We start from the raw sequence: 25130 nt of genomic DNA, 5'->3' as shown, positions 1-25130 counted from the left end.
AGCTGCAGAAAATAGAACAAAATATAAAGAATATAAAAAAAAAGAAATTAAAAAAATCATCTGTACAATGTAAAAGAAATTTACACACACACACACACACACACACACACACATATGTGTGTGTGACTTAATGCAACATTGCAGGTGTTAATGCAACTCAGTGAATACAGTATATGTATATGTGAATGCAGCACTGTAGAAGTGCACGTTAGTTTTGGCACTGTAGGTTAATGCACCACTAAAAGAACTCATTCCTATTATGATTATTATGATTATTATAATTATTGGTATATACATATCATTGATGTTAATTCAATATTGTAGGAACGGTGATAAATTGATATATTTTCCTTATGATTTATGAATCCAGTAAAAGAATTTTGGTCGCACGGATGAAAGAAAGCTGTAGAGATAACCTATCCGATTACACACACACACACACACTTGCACGCCTTCGCGCAAGCACAGGAGGCGCGTTAAAGTCAGAGGAGAAGCGGCAGTGGCGACGGCGTTCCCTCAGCGACGCAGCATCGTCATCACACACACACACACACACACACAGAGAGAGAGAGAGAGAGAGGGGTGAATAGGTGGCTGCATCATTCCGGATGGCTGCCTCCGGATCAGCAGCGGAACGCGGAGAGGAGCTCAGGCGGCTTCACTCAGCGCGTCGCGCCGCACGCACGAGCCTCGTCCTCGGCTCGAGGTAAGTCAGCGCACCGCGGATCTCACACATCCTCCTCCTCCTCTTCCTCCTCTTCCTCCTGAGCGCATCACTTAGATTATTATTTATTTATTTATTTATTTATTATTTCGCTTTGCTTTAGATGTAACTACTTTTTGTTTTGTGTCGGAATGCGGGATCGGAATGAAGCGCGCGCTCCCAACGCATTCACACTCGGAGAGATCTCGGTCCATCCATCTATCTATCTATCTATCTATCTATCTATCTATCCTTTCATTATCTTGTATCAGCGATGTCATGATGCACTAAGCTTGTTTTTTTAACCAACGCATATGCCATCATGTCTCTAAACTTTTTTTTTGTTGTTGTTGTTTTGTTTTGTTTTGTTTTGTTTTTCCTTCTTGTTCTTGAATGAAATCCTTCCATTTCTGGAAGTGCATTGTTTTAATTAATTTATTTATTTATTTATTTGCGCATCCATTGTGGTTTGCATCTTTTCCTCCCACACATTTCTGTGTTTAGCACCTGATTCCTTTCTAGTTCCAGGTCATTCCTGAGTGCTTATTAATTAACCGCTTATTAAATAAAAGGTTAATTTGGTCCACAGGGCGCGTCACCCCACAAAAGCGCGCCGCCTGGTGGTCAGAGAAAAGTCGCGGGTTTTTTTCCTCCCCTGGTAGCGCGTGCGCTCACAGTCGCGCTCGGAATGAGAGAGAAAGAGAGTTTCCTTAGTCTCGGGTATGAACGAGAATGATGATGATGATGATGATGATGATTGGAAACATTTTAAAGATGTTTAAAAACGTGCGCCTGTGCACAATCCATGTTTTCTCCAAAACAAACAACAACAAAAAAACTTACAGTTTGTGTTACTCATCTCCGACAGCATGGAGGATTTTCTAGGTATTCAGAAGTAACCTCATGCCTTGTCCAGCATCACACACACACATGCACATGAACACACCACGATAATCCAAAGCGGACGCACAAACAGGTGCAACCTCTGACTTTTGTTTAATCGCAAGACAGAAAAGAACTGCACCATAAGTGCTGATGATGTACTTAAACCCAATCCTCAATCCTCCTTTCCACTGAAGGTACTGTACGAATGTGACTTATTACTTAATCAACAACTCGATCATCGTCTATACTGCTTTATCCTGTAGACTGGGTCGCGGGGGGTGGAGTCAGGCGAGCCAGGAGACTTAAGACACAAGGCGGGGTACATCCTGGACGGGGTGCCAATCCATCGCAGGGCGCACACTTACTTACACACTACGGACAGTTTAGGAATAGGCGTACCTGATGGAAACCCACCAAGAACAGAGGGAACATGAGAACTCCATGCACACAGACACAAGGCGGGAATCAACCCTGGACCCTGGAGGTGCAAGGCAACAGTGCTAACCACTAAGCCACCATTCTGCCGCGACTTAATCTTTAAAACCCTTACCTTCCAGATCTTTTTTTTTTTTTTTGGATCCTGTGCATTTCGTTTTCCATCCACAGAATTGCTCAAGGAACCTGGACCAGAAAACAAAAAGCATCTAATTTACATCTGATGTAATGGATGCCAATAAAGACGCAAGATTTTATGGAAGGTAATGGTATTAGGCTTTGCAGAAGTCATTTATAGAGCAGAGGAGCACTTATCAGATTACGTGTTGCACATAATTTTGTTTAACCTCACGTCCAGTACACTTCCGGATTTATCTTAACCTGAAGAACTAGAAACATGAACAAGTTATTAATTTTGTCCAAGAAAGGAGAAAAAACATAACCTGATTCTTACATTTAGTCAAGTTGTACAGTAGATTGTAATAATATAACGCATTGAGATGTTGTGTCTGTGGTCTAGATTTATTTCTGTGTGCCATGGTTTGTGTGGGTGGGTAGGTGATGGCCGCTTCTCCCTGCAAGTCAACCCAGAGCTCATATTGCATTGCTTCTCCCTTCTTCACGCACTTTTCCTATTTATGTCTGACCAATCACGTGTCCCCTCGGGAAGTGTTGGGCACAGCCTGCGAAGTGTCGATTGAAAACAACCTGGAGTCTGATGGCTCAGTTTATCCCTTTAGAGCACCGTTATCCTCCCTTGATGAGCGCACGGGGGAGAGGAAAACGTAGACACATTCACAGACACAGGCTTAAGTGGTAATTTGTTGACTGACAGAAGATGTCTCTTTGTTTTTTTCCTCTTTTAACAGGTTGCAAGGATTTACCAGTGAAATTTGAGGACCATGGATAAAATGACATCCTACTAGTGTGGCGGCTTTGTAAAAGTCAAGCACATCTTCTTTTAGAAAATGATGTAAGTGTCCTGATCCAGTTCTACGGAACATCTGGAGTAAAATAAAAGCCACTAGCCTGTGCTGTGCGATGGTAACATGACTATGAAATGTTTGCCAGTCAGCCAGTCCTTATCTTTAGTCTAGGTTAATGAACCATCTGAGACTTCCTCCCACACATGTACGCCGTTTGCCATGAATCTGGCTGTGAAGCTGCGGAGGAATCTGAGGAGGCTGGTTATCCTCCTCGCCACCTTCTGCATGGTCAGTGTCATAGTCTCCGCTTACTATCTCTACACGGGGTCTGCCCAGGAGCTGGATCTAACGGACCATGGCGCCGGTCCAGACTGTGCAGAACTCCGGGTGCTACCCTTTCGACCGGCAGAGCTGCGAATGCCTAAACCCATGGATCCATCCCGGAAGGACCCTGTAGTGTTGGTGTTTGTGGAGAGCCAGTACTCCCAGTTGGGGCAGGACATTATTGCCATCTTAGAATCCAACCAGTTTCAGTATCAAGCTGAAATCGCACCAGGGAAAGGTGACATCCCGCCACTGACCCATAAGGGCCGTGGGCGATATGCACTTGTCATTTATGAGAACATACTTAAGTATGCTGGTATGGATGCATGGAACCGTGAGCTCCTAGACAAGTATTGCATTGAGTACAGTGTCGGACTTATTGCCTTTCACCGTGCTAGTGAGAACTCCCAGCCTACAATGCAGCTCAAGGGCTTCCCCCTAACCTTACGGACCAACGTACCCCTGTGCGACTGCTGTGTAAACCCGCGTTCACCGCTGCTTTATGTCACCCGAGCGGAAGTGGACCAAGGACCTCTACCAGGTGACGACTGGACCGTTTTCCAGTCCAACCATTCCACGTACGAACCAGTGCTGCTCGCCAGATCACGGCTGAGTGCTGACGATGCCAACGCCCGGATGGTAACTGGGCTCCAGGCCACCGTGGTTCAGGACTTAGGGCTCTATGATGGAGTCCAGAGAGTGCTGTTTGGCCAAGGTTTGGGCTACTGGCTGCACCGACTCATACTGGTGGATGCAATTGCGTACCTCACTGGCAAGAAACTGTCGCGGTCGTTGGAGCGGTACATCCTGGTGGACATTGATGATATCTTCGTGGGAAAGAAAGGGACGAGGATGAAAGTGGACGATGTGAAGGTAAGGTCCGAAGATGGATTTTATGCACATGTCTGTTCAGTTTTAACTCTGTCAGTCTTGGTATTTATTGCAACTGTATCACTATATCGAAAAGTTAAGATTTAAACAAGAATTGCAATGTATTATTTGAAGCAGGAGTCTCCAGTGTCAGAGCTTTGTAACAGTTAGAAGTAAAGCTGCGAATTTCATCGGCACTTTCACACTACGCACAATTGATTTGGACTGTGCCCAGAAACGATGGTATCTCCCCCACTGGTCAGAGTTCAAATTATTGTTCTCCTTGCATACACTTGCATATGTTTTACCTTCCAATACAGCAGGTGGTAGTACTTTATGCACCTAGTTAGTCTGTGTGCCGCCATCAAACTTAAGAGAACGACGAAGTAAATTTTTGCACTATATTATTATATTATTATATTATCATATTGCGCCTAATATTATTGATTTATTAGATAAACTGTCTAAAGTAGCACTCTCGCATGTCTTCTTACTTTATAAGCTATGGCTGTCTAGGTGTTCAGGTCTGTTTTTCAGCACAATTGGCTTCCATATCTGATTCGAACAATGCAGGGGTAGGCTGTAACTTTCTCAGGACCACCTTCACTAGTGTACTGTTCCCGAGTGTGGAACGATCGTGTTCTTACTGATCAAAATGAACCGGACTTTAGGGTCAAGTGTTCTTGGACAAGATCCCAGGCCCCCTAATGTAAAAAAAAAAAAAAAAAAAAACTCCCTAAGTTGTCATTTATGCACATTAAAATATTCAACCTTTTTCTTGATTTGACATTATTAAAGCAGGGACAGATTTAATCTAGATGCTTAAAGCTACTCACATCAGTTTAGTGACTCACTTTTTTTTTTTTTGTGGAGACATAAAGTTTGCATTTATTCACGACCTCAAATAAGGTTAGCCCTTGAGCTTTAGATGAAGTTAATCTACTACTCATGCATGATTTCTTAGTGTGTGTGTGTGTGTGTGTGTGTAAGAGGCTGAATAGAAGTGGGTGTTTGAGTTGGCCTGGCTGAGTCTAAAGGAACTATTTAGATGAACAAGAGGAGTTAAATGGTGCTCAGTCACTCTTTCACACACTTGTTCGTTCTGTCGTTCCCACGTTCGCCCCCCTCCACGAGCCTCTTCAGCAGATTGAAAGGTCGTGCTCACTCCATTATGTGATGACTTCATGACTTACACAGCCACTCAGCAAGTCTGTGTGTGTGTGTGTGTGTGTGTGTGTGTGTGTGTGTGTGTGTGTGGATAAGAGTATTAGAGTATATATAACTCAGGGGGGATTTGGGAAGTTTCATTCACAGTTGTTATATTCTGTACACACACACACACACACACACACACACACACAGCTGTATCATGTCAGGTGTTTGACAGACATGATGATGAAAGAACACGATAATTAGATTGTTAAAGTCAGGAGTGCGGTGTACATTAGCATACACACACACACACACACACACACACACACACACACACACACACACGCACGCGCAGGCTTCAACGAACACTTTGTCTAAAATTTAATCTCTCAGATCGCTCTCCAGATGTTAGTCTTATTGCTGCGTTATTTCTCCCGGAAACGATTTAATATACTTTTTCACAGCCTACTGATCATTTTAATGGCGTTGCGCGTCCCAGTCAACGCTACAAGCGTGCTTTTGTATTACACACACGTCCTCGTTGTAGGGAGCGCGGCCGCACAAGTAGCGCCTTATAGTTAGTTGGTCACGTGACCTGTTTTTATTTTTTTATTTTGGCTTGGTGGTCCGAATGTGTTTGTTTTCTATCCAGCTCCTTATCTGCTAACTCTCTTATCTGTCAGTTATTTTCTACGGCCCATATGTGTGTGTGTGTGTGTGTGTTGTTTTTCTCCCTCATACTATTAATTGCTGAGGTGTTTTATTTCCAGCGGTAGGAAAAGGTTACATCCGAGTCTATTACGTCTCTCCCTCCTGAACGCTGTTAACTTACATGCAGTGTTACAGTCCCCTTTGATTGGCTGGGGCTAATTAGGAGCGGATGATGTGTGTGTGTGTGTGTGTGTGTGTGTTGGTGGTGGCGGGTTGGTGTTCAGGGAGAGAATTAGCATGGTTCGTTCCAGAGCTTGTCTGCAAATGTCATCTGCAAATACCCGCCGGATTCTGGAAAGGGAGGAGAGAGGTCTTTGATTTAACTGCAATTGTTTTTTAGGTGCTTCCTAGGCCATGTTGTATGTGTGCGTGTGTGTGTGTGTGTGTGTGTGGAGACTTAGCCCATTACTAAGCCACTGGAGCGAAATGAAAGGTAACAGTTAATCAATGGTAGGCCAATCAATGCAGGGGAAACAGAGACAGAGAGTGAGAGAGAGGACTTCATTTCACTACATGGTTACATAACATTGTTACAACACTGTTATTACATATTAGTAAGCGAACGCTTTGTGTATTTTAGCCCTTTATTGTTTATATCGTGTATGTGTGTGTGTGTGTGAGTGTGTGTGTGTGTTGGAGTCTCTGTGCTAGGTGTTATGGATTGGAATGTCACTCTCGCTCACCGCTTGCCATATCTCCCATCAGCCTCTTGGGCCGAGCTGATGAACGGGGGACGCTGGTGATAAATGAGTCAACACACGCAGCAAGACGGGATTCACCCCGTGGTGTGTGTGTGTGTGTGTGAGTTTAGATGAGCGCCCAAGCCAAAGTATTCCCCCCAAGCCAAAGTATTTTTAAGTGCCAGCTAAAGTAAATGTGTGTGTGTGTGTGTTTGTGTGATTGTGTGTGTGATTGTGTGTAAATAAATTCATATGTTTATGTCTAAACATAATATTCACCATTTTTTCAACTTAGTGTCTATCCATTCTATTCTATGTGCAGTGTAGATTTGAATACCACGTTGAATATTCCCTTTCTGTGAGGGAAAAAGAACTGAAATAAGCCTAATTTGATATAATCTGCCACCCATGATTAATGAACTACTAGCGGACGTGCTTGTGGCTGTATATTCTGCTACCACAAGAGCGGTGTAACTAAGAGGCAGTGAATGCAAGAGGATGCAAAATGTTGTAAAAAGAATAGGAAGAGTGCACTGATGTTCGCAGCGGATTTTCCCCCTAATTTAGTCGAATCCAATTCCTCCCCGTCACTAGGGGGCTCCACATTAAGGCTACTGTACCACTCAGTCGGGAGGGCCGAAGACTATCATTTGTTTCCTCCGAACCACGTGACGCCAGCCGGCTGCATCGTTTCAAACTGCTCGCTCACGCACCTTTGGGGGCGAAATATAACACACTTGGAGGAAAGCGCTATCCGCTCTTTCCGCGTGCGTGAGCTTCTAGATGCCTCTGATTGGCTGTAGAGCCGTGATTAATGTGGGTACCACTAAGTACCTCTCATCCCTCCCCTCTGAGAGAGCTCGGCCAATCAGCTCTCTCTGGACCTCCGGCTGCGAGAGGTTACAGCATCACCCGGGAATCGAACTCGCGATCTCCGGATGATAGGGCGAGCACTTTACCACGGCGGAGGCCAGAGTGCGGATCGTTTTTGCCTCATCCTTAAAATCTCTGAGCTAGGGTAAGCACGTTACTGAGAAAAGCTTGTTCCTGAAGGATTTGAATAAATCCATTTATCTTCAGTAAGTGTGTTACTGGAAACATGTTGAATGGAACACAAGCGTGCTTCTACATACAGTACGCTGGGGAGGCCGGGGGGTAATTTAGCAAATCTCCCTGCGGCTGTTTTGGAAAGCAGGAGGAAACTTAAGAACTATGAGAGAACCCTAAGAGATATGCTGAGAACGTTTAAACATGCATTTTATGTAATTGAAGATCTACAGATAATTTGAGTTCAACATTGATTACAAGGGTGAGTCAAAAATGATTCTTTATCAGACTTCACCAGAAGTAAATCTTTGTCCTCATACGGCTGCTTTCAGGCGATCACACAGGTGAAAGTCTAATTGAGTGAGATCCGGACTATAGGAAGGATGCTTTAAAAGTGTAGACAGTGTGAGCAGAAGTGTGCAGACGTGTACCATCATGAAAAACCACAACACCCTCGGATAGTAAGTTTAGACTTCAGCTCTTTCATAACGATCTCACTGTAAGGAGCACTATTGATCGTTCCTGATAATGTTCCAGTATTGACCCTGGAGAATCCCAGAAACTTGTAAGCATTAACGAATTTTCCAGCTGATGGTTGACTTTTGAACTTTGTTTCGTTACAGTAGATGAATTAGTAGTGATGAATCCATGTCTGGTGAACGTTAATTATTCTCTTTAGGAAACTTTGACCGTCCTTGGAGTATCGGTCCAAGTGTTGTTTGCAGATCTTCAAAAACTTCTGTTTATGCTCCTCCATAAAATCATGGAATGAAATCGAACAAATCAGAGTTGGAGTATCCTCGTTTGCTCAGTTACAAATGAACTGATGTAACACGTTCACACCTGCACAGTAGTGACTGGAAAGATCTCACAGCAGGCTTGATAAGGCAATGCAGCCAATAGGAGTTTTAATCTAACTGGAGTGCGGATTATTTTTGACTGACCCTCACCCTGCTCGGGTGTTGAAAAAAAAATGTGGATAAAACCAGTACACAGTAAAAGGTCTTGAAAGCCTTGCCTGTTGTAATCACACGTACTCTACAGATGTGGCGGATGGAGATTATGTTGAAAAACGGTGGAGGATTTGTTTAATGACGGTGTTCCCAAGCTGCTGTTTTGCCAAAATTGTTGTGATAGCTCTAACAATTTTGTTTTTCAGTGAAATTTCTGAAAGAACCTATTTCTCTCTCACACACACACACACACACATGCCCGCACATACAGCACCATATCATAGAAGCCAGATAGACGTAGAACAGAGGAAGTACATCCCGAACAGCTGGAGGAAATCGCAGAACAATGTTCCCGGCCCTCCCAGAGAACTGATAAAACTGGAAGAAAGAAGAATGTTTAGCACTGCTGAAAAGAGAGAAAGGGGTTCGTATAGAGGTGGGAAGAACAAAAAAAGAGAGGGAGCGTACAATGAAAACAAACTGGGACAAGAAGCAAATGAAAAGAGCGCACGGAAATGGATGGGGGGAACATATTGGGGAAGAAAGAGTGCGAGAGGAAACTCATTTTTGTCTGCCACAGATCCAGTAGCGCTATAATGAGGTTTCACAGTGTCATATCAGAGATGCCTGTGAGTCAACAATATGGAACAGAGAGTGCTTGCACACACACACACATCAATACACACACACACGCACAGTAATATTCATTCTCGTTTTTGTTTTTTGTTGTTTTCTCTCTCTCTCTTCCGCTCCATTGATTCTGAAAGCAATCCTTTGCTTTGTTTTAGCGAGACGTTTCCGTGTTCGCCCAGGTGTCTTACACATACACATCTTGCACACGTCCCTGACGCGATGTCAATGATCGCCAAATATCGTCACCCCTGAAGGAGGAACGATCACCAATAACCTCGAGTCCGTTTTTTAATCCTAGCAATTCGGTAACGATTGAAGGTGCGGCAGGAGATTTCTTTTATTCCTGATTTTATCAAATAATCTATTATAATAAAGCTTATTTAAATAACTGACCGGAGTCTGGGATGTTTGCCATTTCATAGACAGTAAATAAGTCATCTGTGACCCCTTTTCCACCAATGAACCAAGAGCTAGTTCACATCTGGTGCTAGTGCCGCTTCCTAAGAACTGGCGTTGTTTTTTAATGAGCTAGAGAGTCATGTCATAATGTCTCCAAATACATTCGTGTCCGTCTTTACTTTCCCAAGAAATACTAGCGGGGAAGAAAGAATATGCACAATTAGTGAACTTTAACATGGCTTTGCAAGAAACTCGTCTGGCTTTGGGAGTCTACTTTGGAATCAAACCATCATTGGTGCTGCCCATTGCATGTTAAATCCATTTTCTTTATCTTCTGTAGTAGATACAACACTACACTCAATGTGACTACACATCTCCCCGGTTTAAAGACGGCAGTCAGAAACTTTTCGTTGGTTGTTCTCGCCCGGGAAAGTGTTGGTGCCACCATGAAACTGGTTCTCCTGGCTGAGGGCCGGTGCTTTGGCTGTCTAAAAACAAAGAACTGGATCAAAATTGGGCACCAGCTCTGGAACCACCTTAGTGAAAAAGGGGTTTGTGAAAACTATATGGTGTTACTTATAGTGAGTGCATTATTACCCCAAGGAAATTGAATAACAGTGTTGAAATAAAATCACATCTTTGGACTCCAATTTTTGGTACTCTACCTAAATTATATTTAAAATAGGGCTCGCATCAGTAAATTACCCCTAATTAAACCTGAAAAAAAAAAAGAAGTTGATATTTGAACTCAACAGCTAAGCAAACTTTCCCCAGCTCCCACTTTAGTGCTCCTTTGAGCCAGGAAGTTTAAAACCAGTTTGTCTCATATGTCCATATACCATGTCATGTAAAGCACCACTATGATAAAACCACAGCCGAATAAAAATGATAAAAGTGTATTATGAATTAAATTCATATATGAAGCAAATTCTTCAACCCTTTTCATGACTTCAGCCCATCGAGGTCTCTCCACCACTGAGACGCCTCTCCTATCCTGACTCGACTCTTCGCCCTTGTCTTATCTAATAACTTCTTCCTCTTTTCTGATCTTATCCTTTTTGGCTGTTTCTTCCCCATTTCATCTTTACAATGAGTGGGGACAGAAGCACGTAGCATGTGACCTCACAATCTGGGTACCCTCGCACCCTCTGTCCTCTACAGTACATCCACCCTCCATCACCCTTCGCCAGTCCTGTGAAAAAGTATGAGCCTCGTCCCAAGTGCTGATTGACTGGAGCAGTTTTATCACAGAAAAGAAAAAAAAAAACATAATATAATTCAGGCAGCATCTGAATGGACAAATTCTAAAACATCAAAGGCATCAAAGACGAACTAAAGCTTGTTCCAAATTCCAGTTCCAAGATTGAAGCAGTTCTGCCATTATAAATCTGTTGTTAGAACTGTTTCCGTTTGCACATCTCCGACTTCCGGTTGTAAAATTTCTCCAATCAGGTGCACCCTGTGTCGCATTAAAGGTCTTCTATTTCTTTAACAAGTTAATACAGAGCTTCCATAAAGTATATATATATATATATGTATGTATGTATGTATGTATGTATGTATGTGTGTTTGTGTGTGTGTGTGTGTGTGTGTGTGAGAATGCTCTTGCACTTGTCCTCCTACAAACCTGCCATCTCACCATCTATGCAAATGAGCTACTTCTCAGCCACACCCACCAGAGAACATCAAAGCCAGGGGGAAGGGATCTTCTTACAGTATATGAGGTCACAAAAGGCAGGGAATCTAATCTGCTTGTTTCAACCTCTAGGAAGTGTATTTTGTTTGCGCGCACACACATACACACACACACTGACACACACACTGACACACACACTGACATACACACACATTTCAATTTCTACAGTACAAATGACTATGAAGTTAACTTTGGCTAATAAATGCCCTTTAAGGGAGGACAAAGCAATAGTGAACCAGATGCACTACCATTAAGGGTCACGATCATCAGGTGGAACTTGGGCACAACGGCAAATTGCATTGAAGTAGAACAGCTCATGGATTCTATTGCATTAACTTCAAAAAAATGAGAGTGCTAATGCTGTAATGTTAATAAAATGGATCTACTGACAGCCCTAATCTGAAACAATCAGTATGGGTGCTGTATAGTAAAAAAAAAACATAATAATATGGTTAGTGATAATGCAGTTAATATAACAGAGATGAAAAAAAAAAAAACGTTGGGTCATTTCAGGTATACAAAGATGGTGTCCAGATACAAGCAAGATCCAATATCACACACACACACACACACACACACACACACACACACTTTAATGTCAGGCTACACCAGCTGCCTTGATGTCATGCATGAAACCGTGATTGTTTTGTTCATTAGAAATCCCAGGTTCTGAGATTTGATATTGTTTCCTGGGTATCTGGTGTCTCTCAGATTGTCAGTATCAGGTGGAGTGAGAGTATAAACCTCGCTTTGTAGGCAAGCTTAAAAGACAGGAAAAGGCCAAAGAAAAAAAATAGGCATAGGCATGTAATGATATACCAAAGTACTTATCCAGTTCATTAAAAATATAATTTAATACTCACCCTGGAGCTAGATTTAGACATGTAATACTCTGTCTAAAAAATCTACAGGTGTAATCAGTAGGGGTGGCAAGCGGGTGGGGGTTTCTTTTGTATGGCAATTTATGTAAAAACATGTTTAAAAGTTATTTTTTTAATGAATTATAATATGTGTGGCTCAGTGGTTAGCACTGTCGCCAAGCACGTCCAGGGTCCGGGTTCGATTCCCGTGTCATGTTTGTGTGCATGGAGTTTGCATGTGGGTTTCCTTTGGGTTCTCCGGTTTCCTCCCACAGTCCAAAGACATGCAGATTAGGCCAACTGGTGCTCCTTAGTGTGTGAATGCCTGTGTAAATGTTTACTGGAGGTCCTACTAGGGTCATAAAAATGGAAATAAATACAATGGTCACCATTAATGGCCTCCACGGTCCCTGTTTGGACCACCGAGGTTCTAGATGGATGGATGTTTGCATTTGAGGTGGAAAATGCTGCAGTTCCGCTATAATCCTGTAGGTGGCTATTTACACATTCACACGCGTGGTTGGAACGTATTACTTGCGAAGTTTGTTTAGAACTGTAACAAAATGTAAAAAAAAAAAGAAAACATAAATTATAAATCAGGAAATAGAATAAAAAATCACGATACTTACGGAATTATAATATGAATCGAAGCGGCACCTGGTAATATCGTATCGGGTTGTCCCTGGCGATTCCCGTCCCTTGTAGTCCGATACTATGTAACAGTGTTGTTTTTGTTTCTGCTGCCAGTGCATTCTGCATTTCCTCTTCATAATGATACACATGATGTCTTTAGTCTCTGCATTTACGTTTTATAATTATAATCTAAAATATATCGTCCTTATCATTTCCATTTGTTTGTCTATGGTAATACGTAAGTCAAAGACATTAGTGATGTACTTTTGACTGTGATCCACGTACTGGAGGAAAGGGTAAAGTAGGAAAGATAATGTTATCATGTTCGGATCCTCCTCCTCATCCTCACCGTTATTATAGTAAGATCAAAAAGCTTTGCTTAAGCTGTTATATTTCATATACTAGGTGATTTCAGTGCTCCAGCGCACACCCTTTCCATTCCGTCCCCACTGAACGATATCTTGTTCTGATATTAAATCTCGGATTTAAGCCGTCAAGCGAAGAAAGAGCCGTGCGAGGGGGAAAAAAACCCCAACACGCCAAACTTCCATTAGCGACCAACGAGAGGGGATCGATCCTGTGATATTTCTGCTCCGCGGAGATGGCTGTGTGTGTTTGACAAGGGGTTAGGTAGGTTGCTAGGCTAGCCACACACACACACACACACACACACACACACACACACACACACACACACACACAAATACACACATTTAGAAAGGTTCCATGTTTGATTAGAATGGAAAGGAATTTTAATAACATAAGTGTCAGCAATATGAAAGAGAGAGAGAGAGATCGAGACAGATGGATGAAGAAAATGCTTGCAGAAGAAGAGAGATGAAGGGATTGAGTGTTGCTGTGACAACAAAATGTGGCATTTGTGTGGGTTTATTTCTCTCTCTCTTTCTTTTTCTCTCTCTCGAGTTCGTTTAATCCTCGCTTTATTCTTCGCAGCTCTTAAAAAATGCACCTATGTGGCCTCCAACCCTCACCTCCTCCCTGTGCATACACACACACACTTATCTAATCATGTTGGAGAAGTCATTGGTTCACACTAACTGCTCATAGAAAAGATTTTATTCCTTTTTTTTTTTCGACTGGCTATTTTATTAGGTACCCCTGGTGGATTTTTATTCAGTTATCCACGCAAATAATCAGTGCAACAAATCGAATGGTGCGCATGAAGGTCGAAAGCTTATGTCGGTTTGCTTTGATCAAAGATCAAAAAGATCAAAGTGAGCACTGTTGTTTGTGCCAGACTATTTGATTTCAGTATTTTATCCTCAAAAAAAAAAAAAAAGAACTCCAGTCACAATATGGCTCATGTTTACACAGAATGCTGAGAAAAAACATAAAAAACATCCAGCGTTCTGTGGAATGAAATGATGGAATGAATGGAATGAAGATCCAGACTGGTAAAAGCCAAACAGAAGGTGATTCGAATAGTCACTCTGTTCAACCATGTTGAGCTGAAAAGCATTCACACTTGAGGCCTTGAGGCAGATGAGCTATACAATACCGTGTTAAACTTTTTATAAGAAGCTACAACTTGGAAAACATGCAGCCTTTCAGCAGGAACTGTCATATCCCATCAGGCACCATGATGAAACTGGCTCTCATGAAGACCTTCCCAGGAAAGCAGGACCAAAACCTACCTCAGCTGCAAAGGAGACGTTCATTTAGAGTCACCAGCCTCATGAATTACCTTAGATTAGTGCCGTTATAAAGGCTTTACAGAGCAGAAGCAGCAGATACATCTCATCTACAGTACAATCTCATTGTTTTACAGTGTAGAAAGAAAGAAATATCAGGACCATTGAAATAGAAAGTGTGTCCAAATTTGACTGCCATTTGACTGGTAGTGTTGCAACGTTGTACAGCCGAAACACAACCAGCCTCATTCGGAGGTTCCCAGGGGTCAGTAATCGGCCCTCTCTCGTTGCTGGGACTCGCCCAGTACGTCGCCGCCAAAAGATAACAAGTAGGAAAACAAGCTTCCATGTATTTCGATTTGAAGGCTTAAAACATCTACTATGATGAAATATTTTTTAAATACCTTAAACGTCATTAGAGACCTCTGCCTGTTTACAAGTTCATTTGAGCCCAAAGTACAGGTATGGATCATTTTGATCAGCGTGAGCCCAATGTACCGAGCTCGGGAACCGTACAAGTTAGATACGAAAACCATCTGTACCCGAACACGGAAGTGGAGTGCGGTTTATAACTGCTGTTCAGACGGGCCAATCTCTTCCTCTGGCCTCCACAGCCAGAGCTGATAAAGTAGGACGATGAGAACATTGCAGCTGACTTTTCTAGAAATATGAATAAATATGTTACACACACACATAAACATAAATATGTTTAATGGAGCCTATCTGGTGCATACTGCCACCTTCTGTATCGGAGAGTGAAAATACGCAAGGGTACCCGAGGATAGAGAATGTGGGCATTGGTGGCTCCCTGGTAGATCTCTCACCTGCCATGTGGAAGGCTTGGATTCGATTTCCAAACCCAAACCCCATCCACAGGACAGGATGCAGTGCCAGTCCCAAACCCTGATAAAATGGGAGGGTTGCATCAGGAACAGCATCCTGCAGCAAACCTGCGTCAAGTTGTTTTGTGGATCAGATGGTCCGCCGTGGCGACCCCTTGACGGGAGAATCCGAAAGCCTTACAATCTAACAATCCAAATATGAAGAATAGTCCGGTAATTATGCGAACTCTGTCCAGCGAGGGAGCAATCGTTCCTGGGCACGGTACAAATCAATCGTACCTAGGGTGCGAAAACAGCCATAAGGTCCGTAACGTTTTGACAACCAAAAATTCCTCCAAGGATAAGTTCTTAAACGTTAGTTATGGCTCATAAAGCACACTTGGTTTGTGTGTTTGTGTGTGTGTGAGATGGTGTGTGTGTGTGTGAACATATTCTGAGATCCAGGAAGAACCAGCAGAAATGAGAACTCGTCTGTGATTAAGTGACTTGAGGGCTTTTGTTAATTGCGCACATAAACACACACCCACACACCCTACCCACACACACACACACACACACACACACAAACGTTCTGCAGAAAGTGCAGCGTAAGCCGCTTTCATTTTGACACCACGTATTGCCTGTAATGGAAAACGAGGCGTCTCATCTCAGCAGCTAATTACAACCAGCCAATCTGTCCCGGGTCAGTTTGGAAGACGTGTCGGTGCTTTACCGCAGCATACACTCCTTCTCCTTAATAACTAAAGCTCAGAACATCACACACTGCTCACGTCTGTCGCAAACGCCAACTCACGTACTGTACAACACATTCTCCCAGTGTGTGTGTGTGTGTGTGTGTGTTTGTTACAGAATTCTGAATAATTCTAAAATATCTTTTTCACTATAAAAAGCTCATAGGTTTAAAAAAAAATAATAATAATCCTCATGAGGCTCAATCTGGATTGATTGACAGGTGAGTAGACACACCCCCTTTCCCTGATTGGTTAGATTTCACTGTTATCATGTCTAATTATTATTATTTTTTATACTTTGAGCACAATTGTTAGAAAGTGAAAGCTAGAAAGCATATAGTAATATACAAAAAAATGTGCGACCACACACACACACACACACACACACACACACACACACACACACACACACCACAGATGGCCTGACAGAGATAAACCTAAGGTCAAATAGTCTGGAAACTTGCAGTCTTCTCCTTTTGACTGTCAGTGTGTGTGTGTGTGTGTGTGGGTGTGTGTGTGTGTGTGTGTGTGTGTGTGTGTGTGTTTGCGTTTGCCGTGGTGCAAACGACTGAAGAAACTGAAGTTGACATTTTAATTGGCTGTTCATCCTTGCAGTGACACGTACAGCACAAATCACACCTCGCGATCCATCACCTTCACGCATGCACACACACACACACACACACACACACACACACACATACAGAGGTCATTTTTCCTCATTACTACAAAACACAGCTACAGCGTCATCTTTTGAATTGCGTGTGTGTGTGTGTGTGTGTGTGTGTGTGCTAAGGGACAAAAAGAATTCCTTATTTAATGAGGACACCAGCTCAATTCTAAATGTCTCTAAAAATAAAAAAAAACCTTTGTTTAGGTGTCTAGACCCATCTCTGTTCGTCTGACATCATCACTTCCTCTCTCTCTCTCTCTGTACCTGTCTGTCGCTCTCTGCATCACTCCATCTTGCCTGTGTAGGACACTAGATGAGACAGGGACAGGAGATGAACAGAGCAGACGTCTCAATGGAATGAGGGATGAAAGCAGGATGGGAGTTAAAGACATAACAAAAATAAACAAGGCTGATGGCTTTCTGCTGCTATCAGCTATTAATCCGCTTAGGGCTAAGGGGTTTGTGTGTGTGTGTGTGTGTGTGTGTGTGAGAGAGAGAGAGAGAGAGAGAGAGACTTGATGTACAGCTGTTCGTAATATTGTTAATATGATTTGCTTCCTCTGCAGTCTTATAAAAGCCAACAGTTCTGTCTGTCTGTCTGTCTGTCTGTCCATAAACAGAAAAGTAACTAGTATAACAACACACTGCATCCAACTTACCTAGGAAAAGAGAGAGCGACAGAGAGAGAGAGAGAGAGAGAGAGAGAGTCTTCCTTTGCATCCGTCTTCCAATCTTTCATTTTCCTCCATCATGAATTCTTTTGAAAAAATCCGCTTGTTGAAGATATGGAGCACAGCACTTTGCTTCATGAAAAAGAGATGTGCCCCAATTTACAGCACACACACACACACACACACTCTCTCTCTCTCTCTCTCTCTCTCTCTCATTCATATAACCCGTCTTCACCCCCCTGCCAAACTCCATCACTGCGGTAAAAACATTCTGCTTTTTAGGTGGTTAAATAACAGATTTACTCAGTCAGGCACTTTCCCTTAACCTAAAGATGACCCTGTACTGTACACACACACACACACACACACCTATACACACATACACACAACCGATCTCTAATCCTAAATGCTACATAATTCGTAACTCCTAAATAAATAATCTCTCAACCTTCCTGTTTCTGTGCCATAATCCCCAAACTACTGGTCCTAAACCTTGAGTGTACTCCATAATTCTAACCCGTGATCAAACCTCAATCCTAATCCTGAATCCTAATTCCAGTTGCAAACCTTAATCCATAATCCCTGCTCCTGATTTCCAATCCGAAAGTGCAATCCCCATCCCTAATGCCTAACCATAACCATAATCATAATCACCAGCCCTGAATTCCTAATCCTAAAAGACAATCCCAAGCCACAATGTTCAATCCCAATCTCTTAATCTCTGCCCTAGTGTTTACATTCGTCCAATCATAAACCATAATCCTAGTTTTATTCCACAGTATAGTTCCACTCCAATCCTTAACCATGAGCATAACTAATCACAGGTTACAATCACCATTTCCTATACCATAATCCATACCTTAATACTAATTAATAATAAGTAATAATTCTTAATATAATACCAAAATTCATAATTCCAATCCTGACCTAAAAGTTCTACACTAACCTGTTAGAATTTCCTAAACAGCAATCCCTAGCCTCTAATCCCTAAACCTGAACCATATTTCTTTGCTCTAATTCTTAGTTATAAACACGCGATTAAAATGTAAAACTCACATTTTAACCCTCATAATTCCTTATAAGAATTCCTAATCCTAAAGCCCATGCCTATCCTTAATCCCAAACCACAATCATCCACCATAATTTGATATTCTATGCCATAATCCAAATTCTAAATAATAATCCCCAACTATAATGTTCACTATACATTATACTCTACTATAACGCCCACACCAATTCTAAATAATACTCCCTAACCATAATCCTAAATTCTATACCATAAACCCAATCCTAATTCTAAGTAATAATCCCTAAACACATTCCCTAATCCAATGATGCCCACTTCAATCCTAAACAATAATCCCTAATTCTAATACACAACTCTCAAACTTAATCCCTTAAAAACTTTAAGATTAAAGCAGAAACATGTAAATCCAACCTCTACTTAAAAAAAACATAGTTAATCCATAATCCTAATCCATAATCCTGAAGATACAATCTATTTTATAATCTAATTATAAGACCCTAATATATAATTTCTTTAAACAGAATCAGTTCATTAAGTGCTAAATACATGTGGATACACACACACACACACACACACACACACACACACACACACACAAAATTTCCTGGTTTAATATCAGTATCCAAACATAGCATCTGGATCACAGTGGGCTTGTAAAGAGATGCCAGCCGAGACCACACACACACACACACACACACACACACACACAAACACACACACAGCTTTTTCCAGGTCATAAAAGAGTTTCTAATGTGCTTGTGGTTAATGCAGTCATTTTTATCTGTCTGTCCGCGGCAGCGCTAGGCGCTCAGCCCGGCTTGCATTTCGAGAGCGCTACAAGCTCGGCGCGGCGCTTACAGGAAGAACATCTCCTCCACACAGGATAATAATCTGCGGCATAAGCACATTCAGTGCAGCATTAACGCATCAGTGCTTCAGCGTCTCAGAGTATCAGCGCTCAGAGCCAGATCAATAACACACACCAACACACACTTAACATTTAATGCTGCTTAGCACCTCCAAAAGTTCTCAACTTTTCCAGTACCTCCACGCTTTTCCTCCTGGTCCCTTCTTTATACTTGGCATACTTGTATATCTGTGTGTGTGTGTGTGTGTGTGTGTGTGTGTGTAGTAAGAAAGATGGAGTCTTTGTCAGGGGTTTTGAGGGAAATTTTGATGTAAGTGAAACAAATATAAAAAGAATCCCAAGGCTCTCCATTCTGCTGATCTGTTTTTTTTTTGCTTTTTCTTGTCACACAATGCAGTCTCTCTCTCTTTCTCTCTCTCTCTCTCTCTCTTTCTAGCTCTGCTGTCGCTCGCTTTCTGTCATCACACTTGTATTTGTTGCTGTTTTGCTAGGTCCAGGTCCCAATCTGTCTCCCCACACAGAGGTGAAAGCAAGAGGAACAAATGAAAGAAAGAAATAGAAGGTTGGGAAAGAAGGAAGGAGGAAAGGAAGTCAGGGAAAGGTGGATATAAGTGAGAGAAAGAAATACAAGAAAAGCACATAAAGTATGCATAAGACTATGTAAAAAAATGAATATTTAGAAAAAGAACACAATAAAAAAACAGAAAGAAAAAAGAAAGAAACAAAAGAAGGACATACTGTAAAGGAATACAGAAAGAATTGCATGGGGAAAGAAAGAAACAAGGAAAGAATGAAAGATGTACATAGAGGTGGAAAATGGTGACATGAAAGAAGAAAGAAAGATAGAAAGCAAGAAATAGTGATATGGGTGTAAGAAAGAGAAGAAGGTAGAAAAAGTGTTAAAGAAATACATAAAGAAAAAAAAGAAACCAATATATACATGCATATAAATATGTACTTAAAAAGGGTGATATGTATTAAGAAAGAAAAAAGAATAAATGAATACACAAAGAACAAGTATGATATGGGTGAAAGAAAGAGAGTGAAAAAGGAAAAACAAACAAACAAAGAATGAAGTGCATAGAAGAATAAAACAAAGATGTGCTTAGAGGTAAAAAGGGAGAAAGGAGATAAAACAAGGAAGAAAGTTTAACGAAAAAAGAAAGAAAGAAAAAGAGTGACATACATAAAATTCCTATAAAAAAAGGGTGATGAAATCAAGAAACAAAAAAGAAATACATACATACATACAGATAAACAGAAACAACAAACAAATGAAGAGTCATACAAGACATATTAGAGGGTTTGACATTTTCGCTCCTTTATTTTGTTTTTTTTCTATAAAAAATCCATATAATAAGATAATATATAAATATATTTTAAAAAAAAAATGCTGTTCTCTCCTTGTTTCCTTTCCTCGCTAGCGTTCTTTATTTCTGACTATCCTTCGTTCTTTTTTCTCCCTCCAGCTGGCTCTCTGACACGCAGCCACTCATTGTCACTCGTCCACTCCATCACTCGTTCCTTGTCATATCTTGTATGGGTCTGTGTCGGTGGAAGTCATCAGCGCTGGAGTGTTGTGTGTTTCACCCGCTGCTCTATAGCCGCCGTATAAATATTCATAAATGCCTCATAAATATTCATGAAGCCATAATCCAATCAGCAGTCGGCTCTGCCAGGATCGCGTCCCGTTCCGTACATCACGTTAAGCGCCGTTTCTACAAGAGGAGGATCGTTTTACATTAATGAGCTCTCAATCAAAAACACTGGCTTTATTGAGTTACAGTGTAAAACATGCTTAGTGTGTCCACGCACACACACCCACACACACACACACACACTGATTAGATTAGTAATGTGGCATGTATTTCATCACTGAAATGTGATTTTAAGTGTCGTTTAGTTACGCGTAAATGGAATTAAGGTCAGCGACGTCCTAGGGAATAACAGTCACACTTGGAGAAGAGGATGTAATTGAATAAGTCCTCTGTGTGTGTGTGTGTGTGTGTGTGTGTGTGTGTCAGCGCTGAGTGAGAAATGACCCGGTGACACCGTCCAACTTGGCTAACACACAGATTCCTGACTACTGCAATATTACCATAGCACTGCTACAATCTCTCTCTCTCACACACACACACACACACACACACACAAATCTGACAGTCAGGTGAAAGATATTGATAATATGTGCATGGTGTCTTCGGTAGGAAATGTGCTACCTTGGCACCTGCCAACACCAAACACCATTAGTCTCACAACAGAGATTGATCTCTCTCTCTCACACACACACACACACACACTCACACACACATACACACATACACAAACATGACACATTGAGTTTCTGTCAGAATGAATTCCACTATACTTTTCCAGAATACATTTATATTTTGATAGGCTAGTAGTACCAGTACATTAGCATTAAACATTCAGAGGTTTATTCATGCTACTTTTCAAAATCTATTTTATTATTTAAAACTTACAAAATATAATTAACATGAAAATATTATACAGTAAGAACTAGAAATGTCGTTATTAAAGCGATCCTTTCATTTCATGAGCTATCTACTCTACATTTGCTAGCTTTATTAGCATCAACTCATCTCTTAGCTGTTTACTTTGTTAGCTTGTTCCCAGTTAGCATCTCTCTCTTTATTAGCCTTCTGCCTCATAAAATTCTCATAAGCTACAGTCTGAACCTGTTAGTTTCTCCTTATCAGAGGTGGAAAGAGTAATTAAATTTTGTACTCAAGTAAAACTACTGTTACTTCAGTAAAATAAAATTAAAAAAATCTACTTAAGTAAAAATTAGCTCATTAAAATTTTACTCAGAGTAAAAGTTACCAAGTAATTTTTTTTTAACAGCGGGGGTGAGATGGGGGATTCTGGTCTAGTCCCAAAAAGACAAGCTGATATAAATCTCAAACTAGTTCTTTATTAATTAAAGGAACACCTTTGCAAAATAAAGCTGTTGCCTTTCTTGTGCTTGAAATCAAAGTAATCGATTAAATATGGTGTGACGCTTTGCGCCGGATAGCCGAGGGGAAAAAAGAGCTCGGAATAACATTCAACACAAAACCTTTATCAGCCTCCTTCAGCGTCACGAAATTATAATACAAAACATAAAGTAAAAGTAAAGAGAAGGGTAAAAGAATAGAGCGTTATGGGGGGGAGCAGCACACCTGAGCTCCTACTCCATTCTCTCCTTCTCACACACACACTGGGGGAGGGGCGACAACTCTTAAAAGGGCAACATACATACTGTACATACTGTAATAAACAACATGGTAGTGACCGATACAATGGTTTGCTTCATAAGAATTTGATGCCACTTTGCTTTGTTTGTTCTCCCCGTCCATCAATCAATCAGTGCAGTGGTTTCCGGGGTGCAATTTTTTTCTTTTCCCGTTGCATTATTTTTTAAATTACTTTTCATTTTCATTCATTTATTTTTTACTCAGTAGCAAATATGATTTCAAATGTTGAGAAGTACAATACTTCAAAGAAAACATACTTAAGTAAAAGTAAAAAAAGTACAGATTTTAAAAACTACTTTAAAAAGTAGAAGTACACAAAAAACTACTCAATAAAAGTAACGCAAGTAAATGTTATTTATTATTTTTCACCTTTGTTTACCAGTTTTCCTTGTTTTGTCTTGTTTTTTTTTAAACATTGTCTTGGTTAGTTGTTTACTTGTTTTAGTTTTGCATTTTTAATAGTTCTTTGTTTATTTTTTTCTTAATGACGGTTGTCTTTCCTCATTATCTGTTCCCCTTCGTTAGTGTTCCTCTTTTTCATTGTGTCCTTTTTAGCTATTTTCCTGTCAGTTGTTGTCATTGTTGTTGTTGTCGTTAGGTATTGTCTTGCTAGCGTCACTCCTGTTGAAAAGAGTTTAAATTTTACCTGTCAGTTTTCCCTTTGACTTTTTCTTCATTAACTGTTTTCTTTGTTAGTTGTTTTCCTGTTTTTTCCTTGTTTAGCTATTTTCATTGTTAGCCTTGTAACTCATTAGCTGTTTTCATGTTAGTTTTTCCTCCTTTGCTGCTCTCTTTCTTAGCTGTTCTACTGTATTTGCTAGATGTTTTCCTTGTTCAGTTTGTCCTTTTTAGCCATTTTTCTTGTTAGTTTTGCAGTTGTTGTTTTTCCTATGAAAGACATTTAAATTTTTATCTGTTCCTTGTTAGCCGTTCACTTTGTTAATTGTTCCCCTTGTTATCCGTCTTCCCTGTTCCAGATGGCTTCATCGTTTACGTTGATAGTTATGTTTGTATTTTTAGATGATTTTCTTGCTAGCTGTTTTCTTAATAGTTTTTTTTTTTCGCTTGAAAGAAGTTTACATTTTTAGCTGTTCATTGTTTTCTCTTTGCAGTCTTTCCTCAATTATAGGTTTCTTTATTTGTTAGCTGTTCTCCTTGTTACCTGTTAACTTTGCTAGCTGTCTTTCTTGTTCTGTATCTCTTACAGTAGCTAGCGGTTTCTGTGTTCGTTTTAGATATATATCTTGCTAGCTGTATTCTTGCTAGTTTTTCCCATAAATGGAGTTACATTTAAGCTGTTCCTTGTTCATTTTTGTCTTTAAATGGTAGCTGTTGTATTTGCTAGTTGTTCCACCCGTAAGTAGTTGTTTTCTGTTGCTTGTTAGCTGTTAGGCTGCATTTCAGGTTTGAGGTTTTTTTTTTTTCTTTTTATCTGTCTTAGTTGCTTAATTTTCTAGCTGTTTGCCTTGGTTGCTTGTTTTTGTAACTGATGTTTGTTTTCTTACTAGTTTTCCAGTTTTTCTTATTAGCTGCACAATATACAGTATATTCTTTACATGAATATAGTTGTTTTCCCCTGTTAGCTGTTGTTAGCTCTTTTATTAATCATACTGATGCAATTTTTCCCTCTTGTTTGGTGTTTTCATTGTTAGCAAGTTCTCTTAGTTAGCTGTCTTCTTTGTGTTTTTTTCCCTGGTAGCTGTTTTTATGCTAGTCTTTTTTGTGGGAAAGGGTTTGCTGTTTTAAGGTAGTTAAAAAAAAAATTAATAACAATTTTATAAATGTCGATCTATTGTTCTCTTTGTTAGCTTTTTTATTGTTAGCTGTGTTAGATTTGAATTATTAGCTGCTCTCTCTCTCTCTCTCTCTCTCTCTCTCTCTCTCACACACACACACACACACACACACACACACACTCTTCCTTAGTCTTTGGTCTTTGTTAGCTGTTTTTGTGGTTTTGTTATTATTATTATTATTAGAAGAAGTTTACATTTTAGCTGTTCCTTGTAAGATTTTTCTTTATTTCTTTTTCTTAATAACAGTTGTCTCTCCTTGTTAGCTGTTCTTTTTGTTAGCTGTTATTTCTATTTTAGTGTGTGTGTGTGTGTGTGAGAGAGAGAGAGAGAGATATTTTGCTTGTTAGCTATTCCCTTTGGTAACTGTTTTCTTGTTAGTTTTTTTTCTTAAGTCAGAGTCTGTGTTCCTTTTTAAGCAAAGTTTTTTTTTTTAGTATTTCTTTCTCTTGTTAGTCTTTATTAACTGTTTCCCTTGTTAGCTTAATTTCCTTGGCAGTTGTTCCCTTGTTGGATATTTGTTTTTGTCTCATTTAGCTGTTTTCTTGTTATTTTTCCTTTGTTAGCTATTTTCTTGTAATGTTTTCCTTGTTAGTTGTTTCCCGTTAGTTACCTTTTGTAAGTTTAGAATGCAACAACAGTGTCACTCATTATTACTTAAAGTATTCTGTTTAAAAGTTCATGAGAGTTACTTCCAACAAAACGCCTG

General features: G+C 40.5%; 1 protein-coding gene across 1 annotated transcript in view; it reads left to right on the top strand.

The window, feature by feature from the left end:
• Nucleotides 1–498: 498 nt before the first annotated feature.
• ndst3 (N-deacetylase/N-sulfotransferase (heparan glucosaminyl) 3) overlaps nt 499–25130 on the top strand; it is a 76904-nt gene continuing 52272 nt past the window's right edge. The window contains exons 1-2 of the mRNA XM_053479981.1: nt 499–706; nt 2893–4146. Coding sequence (XP_053335956.1) covers nt 3169–4146 — 978 coding nt within the window. The 5' untranslated portion in view covers nt 499–706; nt 2893–3168. The remainder of the gene's footprint in view (nt 707–2892; nt 4147–25130) is intronic.

This window comes from Clarias gariepinus, chromosome 20 (assembly GCF_024256425.1).
Source record: "Clarias gariepinus isolate MV-2021 ecotype Netherlands chromosome 20, CGAR_prim_01v2, whole genome shotgun sequence".
In the NCBI taxonomy this organism is placed as follows: Eukaryota; Metazoa; Chordata; class Actinopteri; order Siluriformes; family Clariidae; genus Clarias; species Clarias gariepinus.
This window is presented reverse-complemented; position numbering and strand designations above follow the sequence as displayed.